Source organism: Echinococcus granulosus, assembly GCF_000524195.1.
Source record: "Echinococcus granulosus chromosome Unknown EG_S00120, whole genome shotgun sequence".
In the NCBI taxonomy this organism is placed as follows: Eukaryota; Metazoa; Platyhelminthes; class Cestoda; order Cyclophyllidea; family Taeniidae; genus Echinococcus; species Echinococcus granulosus.
This window is the reverse complement of record NW_020170500.1, coordinates 71,664-84,687: the sequence shown is the minus strand read 5'-3', so window position 1 is coordinate 84,687 and position 13,024 is coordinate 71,664. Positions and strand designations below refer to the sequence as shown.

At 42.5% G+C, this 13,024-nt stretch overlaps 2 protein-coding genes across 2 annotated transcripts in view; one reads left to right on the top strand and one right to left on the bottom strand. All coding sequences in view use genetic code 11, as the record gives it.

The window, feature by feature from the left end:
- Positions 1-2,865: 2,865 nt before the first annotated feature.
- Positions 2,866-4,149, top strand: EGR_08805 (hypothetical protein; the record flags this gene model as incomplete). Its single annotated transcript, XM_024498054.1, has 2 exons — positions 2,866-2,935; positions 3,677-4,149. The coding sequence occupies 2 exons, from the start codon at positions 2,866-2,868 to the stop codon at positions 4,147-4,149; spliced, it is 543 nt and encodes a 180-aa protein (XP_024347526.1).
- Positions 4,150-10,337: 6,188 nt separating this feature from the next.
- EGR_08804 (hypothetical protein) overlaps positions 10,338-13,024 on the bottom strand; it is a gene marked incomplete at both ends in the record, with an annotated part of 10,150 nt that continues 7,463 nt past the window's right edge. The window contains 3 exons of the mRNA XM_024498053.1: positions 10,338-10,436; positions 11,610-11,749; positions 11,812-11,949. Coding sequence (XP_024347525.1) covers positions 10,338-10,436; positions 11,610-11,749; positions 11,812-11,949 — 377 coding nt within the window. The remainder of the gene's footprint in view (positions 10,437-11,609; positions 11,750-11,811; positions 11,950-13,024) is intronic.

Here is a 13,024-nt window from a genome sequence, read left to right as displayed (position 1 = left end):
TCCGTCAATTCTTACACGCTGTTGCAACCTGAATTTGTGTGACTTTGACGAGGCGACAAGCAGTGGTTGCAAACGTCGTTAAATGAGCTGGAAGGCGCTGAATATTGTCTTGTTTTGATGGGAAACCAGTAGAGGTAGGGAGGTAAGTAGCTTTTATTAATGGAAATGTCGTACTATGGCAACCACCACCGGCAAATGCCGACCCCGTTGGAACACACATAGGCCTGCTAGAAATCTTCATCTCTCCTTCTGCCAGCAAAGCGCTAGTACACTATTTCGTACTCAGTCACACAGTCAAACTTTCCACAATTTGAAGGTGCCGTCGACCTCAACCCCGTCTGTCTATGAATGCCCTTACCATTGAATTTCCCCAAAAAAAATATAAAGAGCAACCACGCCTCCACAACATGCCCGCCAAGGTGCAGGGTGTGTGTGTGTTTCGACTTGACCACCTTTCCAGCAAATGGAACCATTCAAGCATTCAAGTATACAATGCACGTGATGACCATGAGGAGGATCTCATGACCTCACCATCTATGTACGATTATTCCCTCATTGATTATGCCGCTCAGTGTGCATTCACATGCAAAGCAAAAATAGCACACGCCAAGACAAATTGTTGAATGAACCCCCCTAAACTAGAGGAATTATGACATTAGAACTCTCCGTAAATTCAATCCAAGCATTGTTTCAATATTCATGACTTGATTTTGGATGGCAAGTTTGGATAGGAATTTTAAGACATGGAGAATTCCGTTGCAAAATATTGCCTCCCCCCATTCTATTTTATTTTAGTCCAACCAAGCTGACGACTGCAAGCGTTTACTTGGCTACAGTTAGTTGAGAGTTTAATCACAGTAGGCGATGCCAATGAGTGCCACATTATCATCACCTCCAGTGAGGCAAATGCCCCACACACTCCCCCTCTTTCAACAGCAGCATCAGCAAATTCCCAATAGGTACACCACCAGTATCATGGGCATATTTGTCATTCTCCTCTCAGCGTATGTACATTGAATGTTGGGAAACAGGCGGCAACGCCATCTTCATGTTGAATGTCCACTTCACTCCATGCAAAATAACAATGGTTGTTGAATAAGTGGAGGAGGGGTATAAGCAGTCGTTGGGACTGCGTGGCACTGCAAATGCAGTGCATCATATTTGCCACACAAGTAGCAGATGCTGCGTGTGTTGTGTTTCCACTCGGCCAATTATTGCCATCGCCTGATTTCACTGAACCCTTAACAAAATGCGTTCAACCAAGTCCTCTCAAACAAAAGTTAGATGCAAAAATGCGCAATGAAGTAGGTGGGTAGGTAAACCAACCTGCAAAGTTGATCACGCCTGCGAGATTATCCTCCTCAACCGTACTCGTGTGTACTGGTGTGGAGTGGAACCCATCTCAAAAGCATGCAATAATGGTTTTGACTATATTTGGCTGCTAACCGACATTCACTGTGACGCACTAGGAGGCAGAATTATGCAAGCTACGTCATCATTCAAAAGGCAATCCATTTCATCGGATATACTCCCTGCCATCATATCCTGCTTAGTGCATCCCCAATGGCTTTATCTGACAAGTTAGAGAGATATGTGCAACCGTATGCAGAGAGGCTGTCCACTCAGGCATTTCGTCCATAATTTTTAATACACAGCTAAGGGAATCAGCCCACGTGCTTTAACCACTTAAGTGGACCACACCGAAGGCAGTGAGCATTCCACTATTCCATTACATCCAGACCATGCTTTTATCCTTATGTCTGAACATGATGAAATTCGCCTTTGCACCCTACTGCCAACTGAAGCATAAGAAATGAGCAGATGCCTTCTCACCCAACAAAGGATACATTCACCCTCACTGAAATTCCCAACATCTTCGGCAAATACATTGCGGTGGTGGAGAGATTCGTGCCAGAACACAGAGATGTCATGTGCAGCCAAGGAGGTCGGGCTTAACTTTCCACACCAAAACGTGGCAGTCAGGTCCTGGCATTGTTGCTAATTACATCTAATTTTTCATGAATGAGAGGGTAGAAACTGTCGCATATATGCCGGTCTGGAGTTGATAATGCATGCCAATAGTGGAATTTTGCAATGCTAGTTGTAAAGAAAGAGGCTGATTTGAGTAGCGAAATACAAATGGATGTTGGTGCTTCCGGGCTTGAATAAAAGATTTGAAATGTGTGAGTGCTGTGGGTGTCCTACTGATATGAACTGCAATATTGGGAAGGCAGTAAACAGCCTATTCCCTCCTGCAACAGTTCTGAGGGTAAGACAATGCGAGGTAATTTGCACTGCAACATAGCAGTACATTGCTGTGCATTACAGAATGACAGGGTGATTCGACAAGGAAGGTGAAAGCAAACGCACACATTCATAATTCAAAGCTAGTTCTGTAAGAGATAGTTCAGGCTTCGAGTTCAGCACTGTGGACATATCAACGTGCAATGTCTGCAATTCCCCCTTACCCACTCTCACTGCTCTTCAGCTTTGTGCAACTTTATACAAATATTGCATCATAGCATTGACAAATTAGAGGTGCAGCATAAGGAGTGCCCTAAACACGATTTTCCATTCCTTCTCCTCCATAATCAATCCTCGCTTCCATGGCTCAGGCCGTTGTGACACGAAAGTCACCCAGCGGTTTCATGGCTTCAATATAACCTGTATGTGCGCCCTGATGATAGCATGCGTGGGAGTTGCATGCTGACCCACCCACATGAAACAACACGTCGTACCATTCAATGTATGGATAGAGAAGTTGCATTCTAGGTCAAATACTCATAGCTCATAGGCTAATATGCTTGGCACACATTCCCATAAATACGTCCTCAGATGTAAATGCAACACATTTCCACGTTGGCGATGTCCTTTCAATTGCACCTTATTGTGGTGGTGATTTCGCTTTTGGCTGAAAGCTACAGAGGAGTGGGCCGTAAGTTGCATTCCATTATTTCACATACATCAGCACTCGCACATTTGTTACATCGGTTGACTGCCTCCGTTGTGCTGATGAGCTGTCTCAATCATAAATTATGAATAGTGTCATTCCATTTCATTGCATCTCCTCACTTTGAAACCCTCATTTTCACCTTATCGTAGAAAGTTGCATGCATTCACACTGGTGTGTAGTGGTACTGGCCAAAGAATGACTGACATGTTACACGCATTAAGTGCAGTGAATGGGCATCACTTGAAGAAATAAACGACTCTCCCTTTGATTGACACGTGCACATGGATGCACTATTTCCACTAATGCTCTATTTTAATCAACTCCTTGGTGCATTGTGAATATATAGGCAATGGATGTAGGGATAGACTGCAAATGCCAATCACTGGGCGAATGAGATGTGAGGTTAAATTATGCAGGCTGCTGGGACAAAGCATGTAGAACCTGCATCTACGCATGTCAGGCATACTTCGTCACATGTGCACATGGTTGCAGTGCACATTTTCACTCCGGATAATAATAACTACTAATACTTGTTCCCAGTGGAGCAGACAGGTTTACTGTTGCATCCTGGAGGCGAAAGTGGAGAAGACCTGTTGTTCATTACCTCCACAATTACTGCTGTCTGCGTGGTAGCTGCAATTGTTCCTAAGTTTTTTCCCTAACTGATATGGAATGTCCTCTCCGTTTTTACTCAACATCACGTTTCATCCTGTTGTATTGCAGAGGCAGTGAATGCAAAGTACAAACTGCCAGAACATTTCCAGTGGAGTAAATTGGGGCCAACCACCATTGAATTACGTTGGGATGCCGACAGATTGGCTTCACGAGGCTGGAGCGATCTGATTATGGTAGCATTTTTACCTTCTACTCGCACACCCAATTATACACATGTACCTTTTTCGACCGGCAAAGCCGCTATAGACGGATTGTTGCCCAAAACGTTGTACAATGTGTCTGTGGAGACATATGGAGCAAGGAGCGGTGAATTAATTTGGCTCGGACCAGTTGAAACATCGCCCATTGGTAAGCTAGCACGTGTGACTATGATGTGCATCTCCATGTCGGTAAATGTCATGGTTATTCACATAGGGAAGGGACAAAGCGCTGCCACAAGTAGCGCATCTGTCTCAACCTCCACAGTCTCTGGGCTGGTGTCTGCTTGCATTGCAGCAGTCATTGCTTCAGCTTTCGCGTAAGTCAGTGCAAATTAGCAACAGCTTCAGCTGCATCCATAATCACAGCCCAAAATTGGCCTCCATCGAGTCTACTCTTCTCCATTTCAGGCTTCCATGATGCAGACCATGCACCAGTGCCATTCACTTTGGTTCCATTACCGCCAGCGTAGCTATTCCAGTTAGATAACAACTCCTAAATGGCAAATAGAGGACTTTGTTATGTTTGCTTTATTCCTGCCATGCTTGCTTCATTTACAGTGTCTTGGGAAATGGTTAAAGCAGTAGGGTGATATGGGGTACAACTTTTTACCTCAAATCGTCTGTTTTTCAATAGTGTCCAAATTTCACGCAAGAAGACGTTCCACACGAAAGCGCAAGTTTAGCTATGCCGTGTTTAAAATGGTAAAGACTTAGCCACATAGACTATCCTTTCCGCTACCATCATCTATTGCACTTACAACAGAGCCTGATCTTGTGTTTAACTTTAGTTTTGTCATTCAGCATTCAGGACCGTCCATTCTACTCGGATCGTTCATGCAGTATAGGATGTGGGAGTGTGCTAAAGTGCGTTTTGATGGAAGGTGCCTTTTAGCTTAATCAGTACAAATGTCTGAGGATGTCAGTTTACCTCGCATTTGACTTTAGTCTTCCAATTTTTGGAAGACAACAACTCCACCATCTAATTTCCTAGGCTATGCTTGGACAAATTAAACACCTCTTTGCCTCCACATCACACATGTGTCTATCCGGTTAGTAATTCAACTCTAAATTAAAAGGAATTCAATTAAGTTATGTTGCTCTTGTGTACGGGAATCGAATAACTCGAGAAGAGAACAGAGAAGCTGCAATAAATTGGATGACATTTAAAGTAATGACACAAGAGATGAGGTATACATCTAAATGAGCAATTTGAAAGAAGGCGCTTCTTCATACCATTCACTGACAATTTTCGCAATGCGACTACATAGAAGATTTCACAAAATGGGCTTAACAATGTCACCACAGATGCAAAATGATGATTTCTACAATCGTTTCCACTTGGTTTTACAGGATCATTCGCCTGTAGAGCCAGTAAACTGTAAAACAGGCATCCTTTCCTCAGACACTAAGTCTTTCGAAAAAATCCTTTCTCAGAATAGTGAAGGCTACTGAGGTAAGTGAAGTGAGTGTTGTGCATTTCGACTTCTGTCTCTAAGTAGACCATACTAGATACTCCCACTTATTATTTATAAGTAGCAGGGCATAATGCACGAAAGAACGTGCTATGCTCATTTCAATCAACATTTTATGGCACATCCACTCTTTGCCTTATCATTTGGAATTCTAGGTGAGTATTTTTGCCCAGCCTAAATAGTGACTCCATAAAACCGGTCAAAGCATGCAAAATATTGGGAACGAGACAAAATTACAAAACCATACTTACCATTGTTAATCCGCCACTGCAACTGATGAGACCAGTGGAAAATGCACCATTATTCTGGAGTCCACTGGTGAAATACACTTACACTCTCAAGATTGAGACACCATAACATCTTCGGAAATAATGTGGCGGTGTGGTGTCCTGTTCGATTGTGCATGCAATTACGTGGGCCCTCGGTCACCAGAGACTGTACCTCCGCCCAGTATTACATACCTCGGGGTTGCTTGTATGCGCTTAGCTCTTCTGTACTCCAGTAATATAGCGCTCTTAATCAACAATTTGATGGTCATGAAAGGTTGCAAAATCAGGACAAATTCGAAATAGGTGCTGCCAAATTGAAGTATGGAAAGGATACGAATCTCCAAGTACTGTGAACAGTTGCTTTTGGATGTGGAAGTAGTCATAGAATAAGGACTGTTGTTGTTGTTGTTGTTGTTATGGTTGTTTTTAGTTTTCGATAACCATATGTAACTGAATGAACCATTCGATAGGTGCAATATTTGTATTTAAACCTTCTATTATACATGATCTTCAAAAAGCATGGAATTTTGCCACGTTTTAGAATGACTTTACTTATTACGTTTTTGCTTAGTGCAGACGAAGTTTCACCTGCGTACACACTGTGGAAGTTGAGTTACCTTTCCTTGGTTCTTTCCATCTCTACCTTCAGTTTCAAAAGCCTGGATTGAAAGGATTGGTAAAGAGGCGTGTTATCTCCTCTGGTTATGTAGGAAATTGCGATCTTACAATGTTTTATGAAAGAGTCGGCGTTGGTCTCCTTTGTGAAGGGTAACGGCGCCTTCACCTTAGCCACAAATCCATCCAAGACTCGGGAGGCTAATATTAACGCCAAAATGAAAGGCGATGCAATTTTATCTTTCTTGAAAGTATTCTGCGTGTATGTAACCACAATTTTCTGCCTCATTTGCGTGCTCTCATTTCAATGCGGACGTGCCTATTTTTAAGTGTTACACTAATTTCTGATTGTTAGATACGGCCTTGATATGACAGCATGCCAGCCACTTTTTATTTGGCATGCAAATGGAAGCTGCCCTGTATAAAGTTTTTTTCTTTGAAACAAAGCAAACTTATGCATAATATGAAACCCCCTCAGAGACCATGTCGATGCTGTTTATGTAACAGTAGATTGGGGAATCGCCTTCTCTTCAAGAATAAATATACTTAGCTTCTGAGCCCGATTCTCTTTGACGGCACTCAACAAGCACCACTTGTTATTTTCGGAGTTCCGGTTTTTTGCTGCTAAAGCAGTCAATGATGATCTATGGGCTTTCTAGCAAAGTGATTTGCAGGCTCATTTACGCGGTCACTCTGGTCCCAACGGGTTCTACCCCTACTCTGAGGCATGGCCTTCTGAGTTAATGCTAGTACACCCTTCTCTGCTCTGCTCTACTCTTTGTACATTCTTGCTCATAATACCTCACTCTGTTATGACTACAGGGAGGACTCAGGATGCTACGTTAATGGTAGTGACAGGCAAACTCTATCCAAAGGGTGACTGACCTAATTTCTATGGCTTAAGAAAGGCATCTGCCTCTGATGTGTGAATCAGAAAACATTCCTCACGGTAGGGTTACACATGAATTCTATCCTTGGCAATCACCCAAATCGGTGCTCTGCAAGAATACGATTGGCAGCTGGACTGACACCAGACTCGAACGATTTCAAATGACCCATTACGAAGTTGTGCAATAATGCTAATTCGAGAAGAAGCGATGCTACCATCACACTACATCTAGCTAAATGGAGGCGAGGCAAATTACTTCCACAGAGCCATTTTAGATATGGGATAGACTCTAATTTGCTGGATTGATGCAGGATTTAGGGTATTCCAAACCTTTGCCCTCACCAGATTTACAGATACCAGTAAAAGTCCACTTAGTACACCTTGCACGCATACACAGGAAAAAGATTCTCTTCCATCTTCTACTTCAGCCTAAACGTCATAGACCTCCTCTATGGGCATAATGAATGGCAAATTATAATCGCATCTCTGTCATCCCTCGGTCTGACATTGAATCCAGTAGTTACAGCCCTTAATCTTAGCGAAGGAGTGAATTTCTCTACATTTTAATTAGTTCCACATCTACAGATCTACCCTTTTAAATCCTAAGCCTTTCGTAATGCTTAAAAGTAATTTTTGCACAAATAAACGACAAAGTGGACACAGCTTTAAAAATTTTGCCTTAAACATATGCACACTGAATCCTGTGAGTTTGCTTTTTGACATATAAAAAACATAGTTTTAATCCGTCCTCATTAAAGTCTACAATATTAATAATGGTTTTTTACATAAGTATAAGTAATCAATTCCACCTCCAAGGGAGCACAAGCAACAGGGAGACGGGGTTGACGAAGGAACCTCGAGTGAAGAGGAAGCCATCCCTCCGGTAGATGTACTGGTGGAAGCACGGCCTGGAGCATTGTTCAATGCCTAAATTGCAGAAGAAGTGTCTACACATAGACACGGATGCGATAAGGATCCGATAGCGTACAATCCGAGGTGGTAAACTTACTGCATTTAGCATTGTCATGCCCATCAACATGGAGGGCATTAACGTTGCTACATTTGAGATGCAACAGAATGATGAGATCACAATTGCAGTCTTATCATTCAATCAGAACTGTGCCGGTTATATTACAATAGACTGCACTACTACTGGGGCTGCAAAAGCAGTGGCGATAAAAGGGTTCCTCAGTAATCCAGAATTGATCCGTAGTCGCAGGTCATTCAGTGGATCAACACGTGTGCATTGCCCACTCAATAATATTCCATGGCCTCTGGGAGAAGGATTGTTTTGACCAGAATTGGATAAAGAAGGAGAGGCCACCGGTAACCTCGCAGCATTGGCCAATGCACCAGGTTATGCATCCTTCTCGGTTCTTTCTTGAGGTAGGTCAACTGCTTTGGTCAAGCCACTTCCTCAATATGCATGTCAGCTGAGAGATGTTTGAAAGATCAGAATTATGAACGGATAAGAGATATACCGCCATTTTCCTCTTCCTCTCTTTTACATGCGGTGTGAGGACGCACAGACTAACTGACGTTTGTCCAGCATTACTAGGATAATGGGAGTGTCATTAGTTATGCTCAAGCGATAAACTCATTGTCCATCTAAAATTACCAAGTCACCGGCTGCTTGATTCGCAGGGAGCCACACTCGCTTTGTGTGTGGTAGTCTGCAGACGCAACTATTTTCCAGCCTAAGATCCATTCGCTCGTCACGACACAGCTAAGAGGTGTGTGTAAAACTTTTGTACGATTCATTGTGATGAAGTCAAGTCCTATTCTTCTTCTTCCTGCAATGCAACACCAGACCTCATACAGTCACAAAACTTACTTATGGGAAGACCACGTGCCCCACTAAATGATGGGAGGACAAAAGGACTCATCCTCACCCTCCGGGTTCCAATCACATAACTCCAGGCTGCTATGGGATATTACTAAAGGAGTGAGACAGAAATGGAGGTTTCACTTTAGAGCTTCTCCTTTAAAGGTCTGTAAAATTTGTGTTCGCCTTCTGCTAAGCATCGGTTGCAAGGTTTCTTCATCCGATTCCGACGTGACCACGGCATCATTTTTAGCCTTTAGTCTCACTTGTATCAGCATTTGTGGTTAATGAGGCGCTTAAACAAGTTTGGCATTTGTTGGCTTAATTAGAGTTTATGCTGGTCAAAAATGGTTAGGATTTCTCGATGTGATAGCTTGTCGTTTATTCTTTTGATCTCAACCCCCTTAAAATAATGGTGGTGTGACCTGAATGCGCACTGCAGACTTTGCCACTGTCGTCCCATTCACCGTCAATCTTTACATCCGTGAGGTTTCGTCTTCAAGCTTTCCATTAAACAGGCATTGTTACTTTGATTCTAAGACCCAGTCCCATCCAGTACACTTATATTTCCATTATTGTTTCATTTGGAAAGTTTGATTTGTTCGGACCAATTTTGCTATCGCAATATCACTGCCTTACATTATGCTGTTCAACAAGTTAGAGGCTCACGGTAAATTCAATATACAGATTCGATTGTGTGTCTTTATCAATCTAAGGTTTTGCATATTATTTCTTTACTTCATATATATATATACTTTGTTTTGTAAGTGGACCAATAGACCAAGCACTTTTCTTTATGTAAAACCTTCCAGTACCATAAACGAGTGTACCAAAGTAATGGACTCGGCATTTGGCAGTTATCGTCTTTTCTCCACTTTTCAACGAACTGTATGCAATGCCATGAATCGGTAGATGTGATGCTGCACCACGGCTTGAAGGGGTACGTCTTTGGAGGGGTGTCCAAATCGGTACTCGCTTAAGGCCTGTGTTCCTACTTTCCTTCCTGCTTGCCCCACCAACTAAACTGCTCTCTTTCTAAAGCAGCAGCATGGTATTGGCATCTCGCTCCTAGTCACCTCTACCCTTTGTCCCTTTACTACATTCAACAAGCTCTCGCCTTGTTTCCTCCTTCCAAAACTTGACCGCTTTAGTTACCCTAGTAAGTGCAACAAATATGCAAATTTGTTTTTAATTCAAATATACTACGTTAATGAGCTCGGGTGCAGAGATGTCACTTTTACAATTCCTAATGACAAAATTAAATGGAACAAAAATAGGCGATGTATTTGCAGAAAAATTAGATTAGAGTACAAAATAGTGGTTTGTCGGCACTCACATCAAGTGTTGCCTTTCCATTCGAAGACATAGACCACCCAGTGCAAGTACAATCTGCAAAGGTTTGAATGCATGCTCAATCAAACACAAAGTCAAAAAGCCTATCAAAGCACTGCATAGACTCCATCTATTTCCTTTGAGTCTCGACACTTGACCTCTCCCTCTTCAATCTCCCACATCAGTAATCGCAAAACAGTCGGCGCCTTAAAATGAAAAGCACCCGCGAACAAGTGAAAGGATACTTGATTTCATTTGCAATGGAGAGAAGTGGGTACCTTAAGTGAATTGTTATTTTTTGTGGGGACAGTATTTGGCAGACCTTTAACAACAGCATAGGCCGGAGTGCAGCCTCACAGAATCGACGAACAAACACATCGACATGATGAATTTCTCATGAGATTTTCTGTTGACACCTTTCTTTAAATTAGTACCCAAACAATTTAAAATATAACACAATTACAATTTTGCCATTTCGATTCAATTCTTAGTTCTACAGGCAGACTATTTCGAAATTGCCAAATTCCTTACCTCCATTCCTGTTTTCTGCTCCCTTAGACATCAACAGAATGCAAAGTCACTGGGCTAAACGTATTACTAACAGCAACATATTTGGTCCCTTAATGAAAGGCTGACACTCAGATCTGCAATAGGAAAAGCGCGTCAGTGACGACAAAGGTGGTTGTTTTGATGGCAGAATCTGTGACGAGGCACGGCAAAGATGGGCAAAACCAGTGTATTGTAGGAAACAGTAGACGAGGAAGTAGGTTTCCATTCCGAGTTTCGCAGTACGCAAAACAATTAATTAACATTTAGCTGTGGAACTCTTAAAATCCCTCTTCTACTTCTCCATTGGGGAATATCGTCTGTCAGCGACAAGGAAGTCAAGAAAGTGCTAAACCACTTTGATGTATTTGACACACGGTAGAGTGGAGATGAAATGCTCCTACGATAGATGTTGTGCGAATGTAGCAAGGCAAGAAATCTAGTGAAGGTAACGTAAGTGCAGAGAATGATGCAGATGCCGAATGCTTGAAAGAAAGAGAGGGGAAGTGAGCAGGCTAAAGGGGCTACGGACGATTTTGACGGATCTGAAAATGCCATTGGCATCGTTATCGTGGTTTGGATAGCAAGATAGACTGAACTTACTATGCACTGAAGTGATGTGACTTCGCACCATGATAAGGCACAGGGAGAAGGATCAAAGCTCTTGACTCACACATAACTGACAGCCTGCAGTCGTCAATCACGGGCCTGCTCATATTTACAACAACTACAAAGGTATAATATGGCATAAATCCTACAAGACAAACAATAAATGAAAGGAAAATATCTGGATTGAATTAAAGATGGGCTGTGTAAGGCGGACGATAAGGTACCATGTAGGAGGCCTTCGGGAAGTGTCGCCTTGACATGGACTGGATGATGATGATGATGATGATGATGATGATGAGGAGGAGGAGGAGGAGGAGGAGGAGGAGGAGGAAGAGGAGGAGGCAACCTGGGCCCTTCTCGTAACCTTGGGTGTATTTTCGGTTATTGCAACCTCCTTTGATACTACTCGAGAAAGGACTTCTTCACCATTCGAGTCTACTTCGTCCTCATCGTCGGCGTCATAGTCGACTTCTCCATGCGTCTCCTGCGATGACATTGATTCCTCACACTCATCTAAATATACCATTTCATCATTCCGATCATCCTTCCTACTTCCATGCATGACTGAAATGCAAGTCGAATGTGAGGGTCCAGGCTAAAACTCTGATTTCCACTACTGGGAAAGAGAACTCAACAGTGTTCACATCACCCAATCTTAAGGTGAAATTTTAACGACAAACCAATTTTTAGTGTAAAGCACTTCAGATGCTATGAAATAAGGAGCCCTGCCATTTAAAATGGTTGATCCGCGTTGATATTACTGCTTGAAAGAAAGAGGAAAACCTAATTTACATCAAGAATCAAGCCTGTAAATGCCTGATATGATAAGACTTGTGACATTTAAGAAAGCCGAAGGAACACCAGAGGTCAAATCGCATCATGCAATGAATGATTGACCTGGAGGAGGTCTAGCAAATGTGAAATGTGACCTGTCTGTTTATCACCTTATTCGCACACCTTTTATGATGTGGAAGTCAACGGCCATTTAGGAATCTGGTGAGGACTGTGGCTTGAAGTGGCCTAAATCGTGCATCACTTGGGTAAGTTGAAGGTAGTCTTCAATCCAAATTAGATAAGACGGCCTCGTACTCTAAACCATTGTGAAGAAGAGACCGATTAAAGAATATTGGCTAAAAAAAGAATGGGCGAAGAGAAAGCACTGAAAGTTACTCTTGATGGATTGGAGCCCAAAACATTCTGCAATGTGCCTGTGAAGACTACCTCCAATCAACCCCAAAGTGCTTTTAACTGGATCAATTTTAACACTGCCCTCTGCTAATTTAGAAGGTGTGATGATGGCAATGTGTTACAACATCTCAAAGAACAACGTGTGTACTTACATGGGGAAGGGGAAAGCGTCATCACAACTAACTCTTCTGCCTTAACCTCGATAATCTCTGGGTCCGTGTTTGCTAGCTTAAACTCTCACGTAAGTCAGTGCAAATTAGCTGCAGTTTCAGCTACATCCAAATTCAAGGCCCATAACTTGCATTAGCCATGTCGGACATTTTCCATTTAAGGCTTACATGCTACAGACAACGCACCACTATCATTCAATCGTGTTTCATCAACATTAGTGCAACTTCTAAGAATGGACAACTCATGAATGATGAGTAAAGGACTTTGTTATGTTTACTTC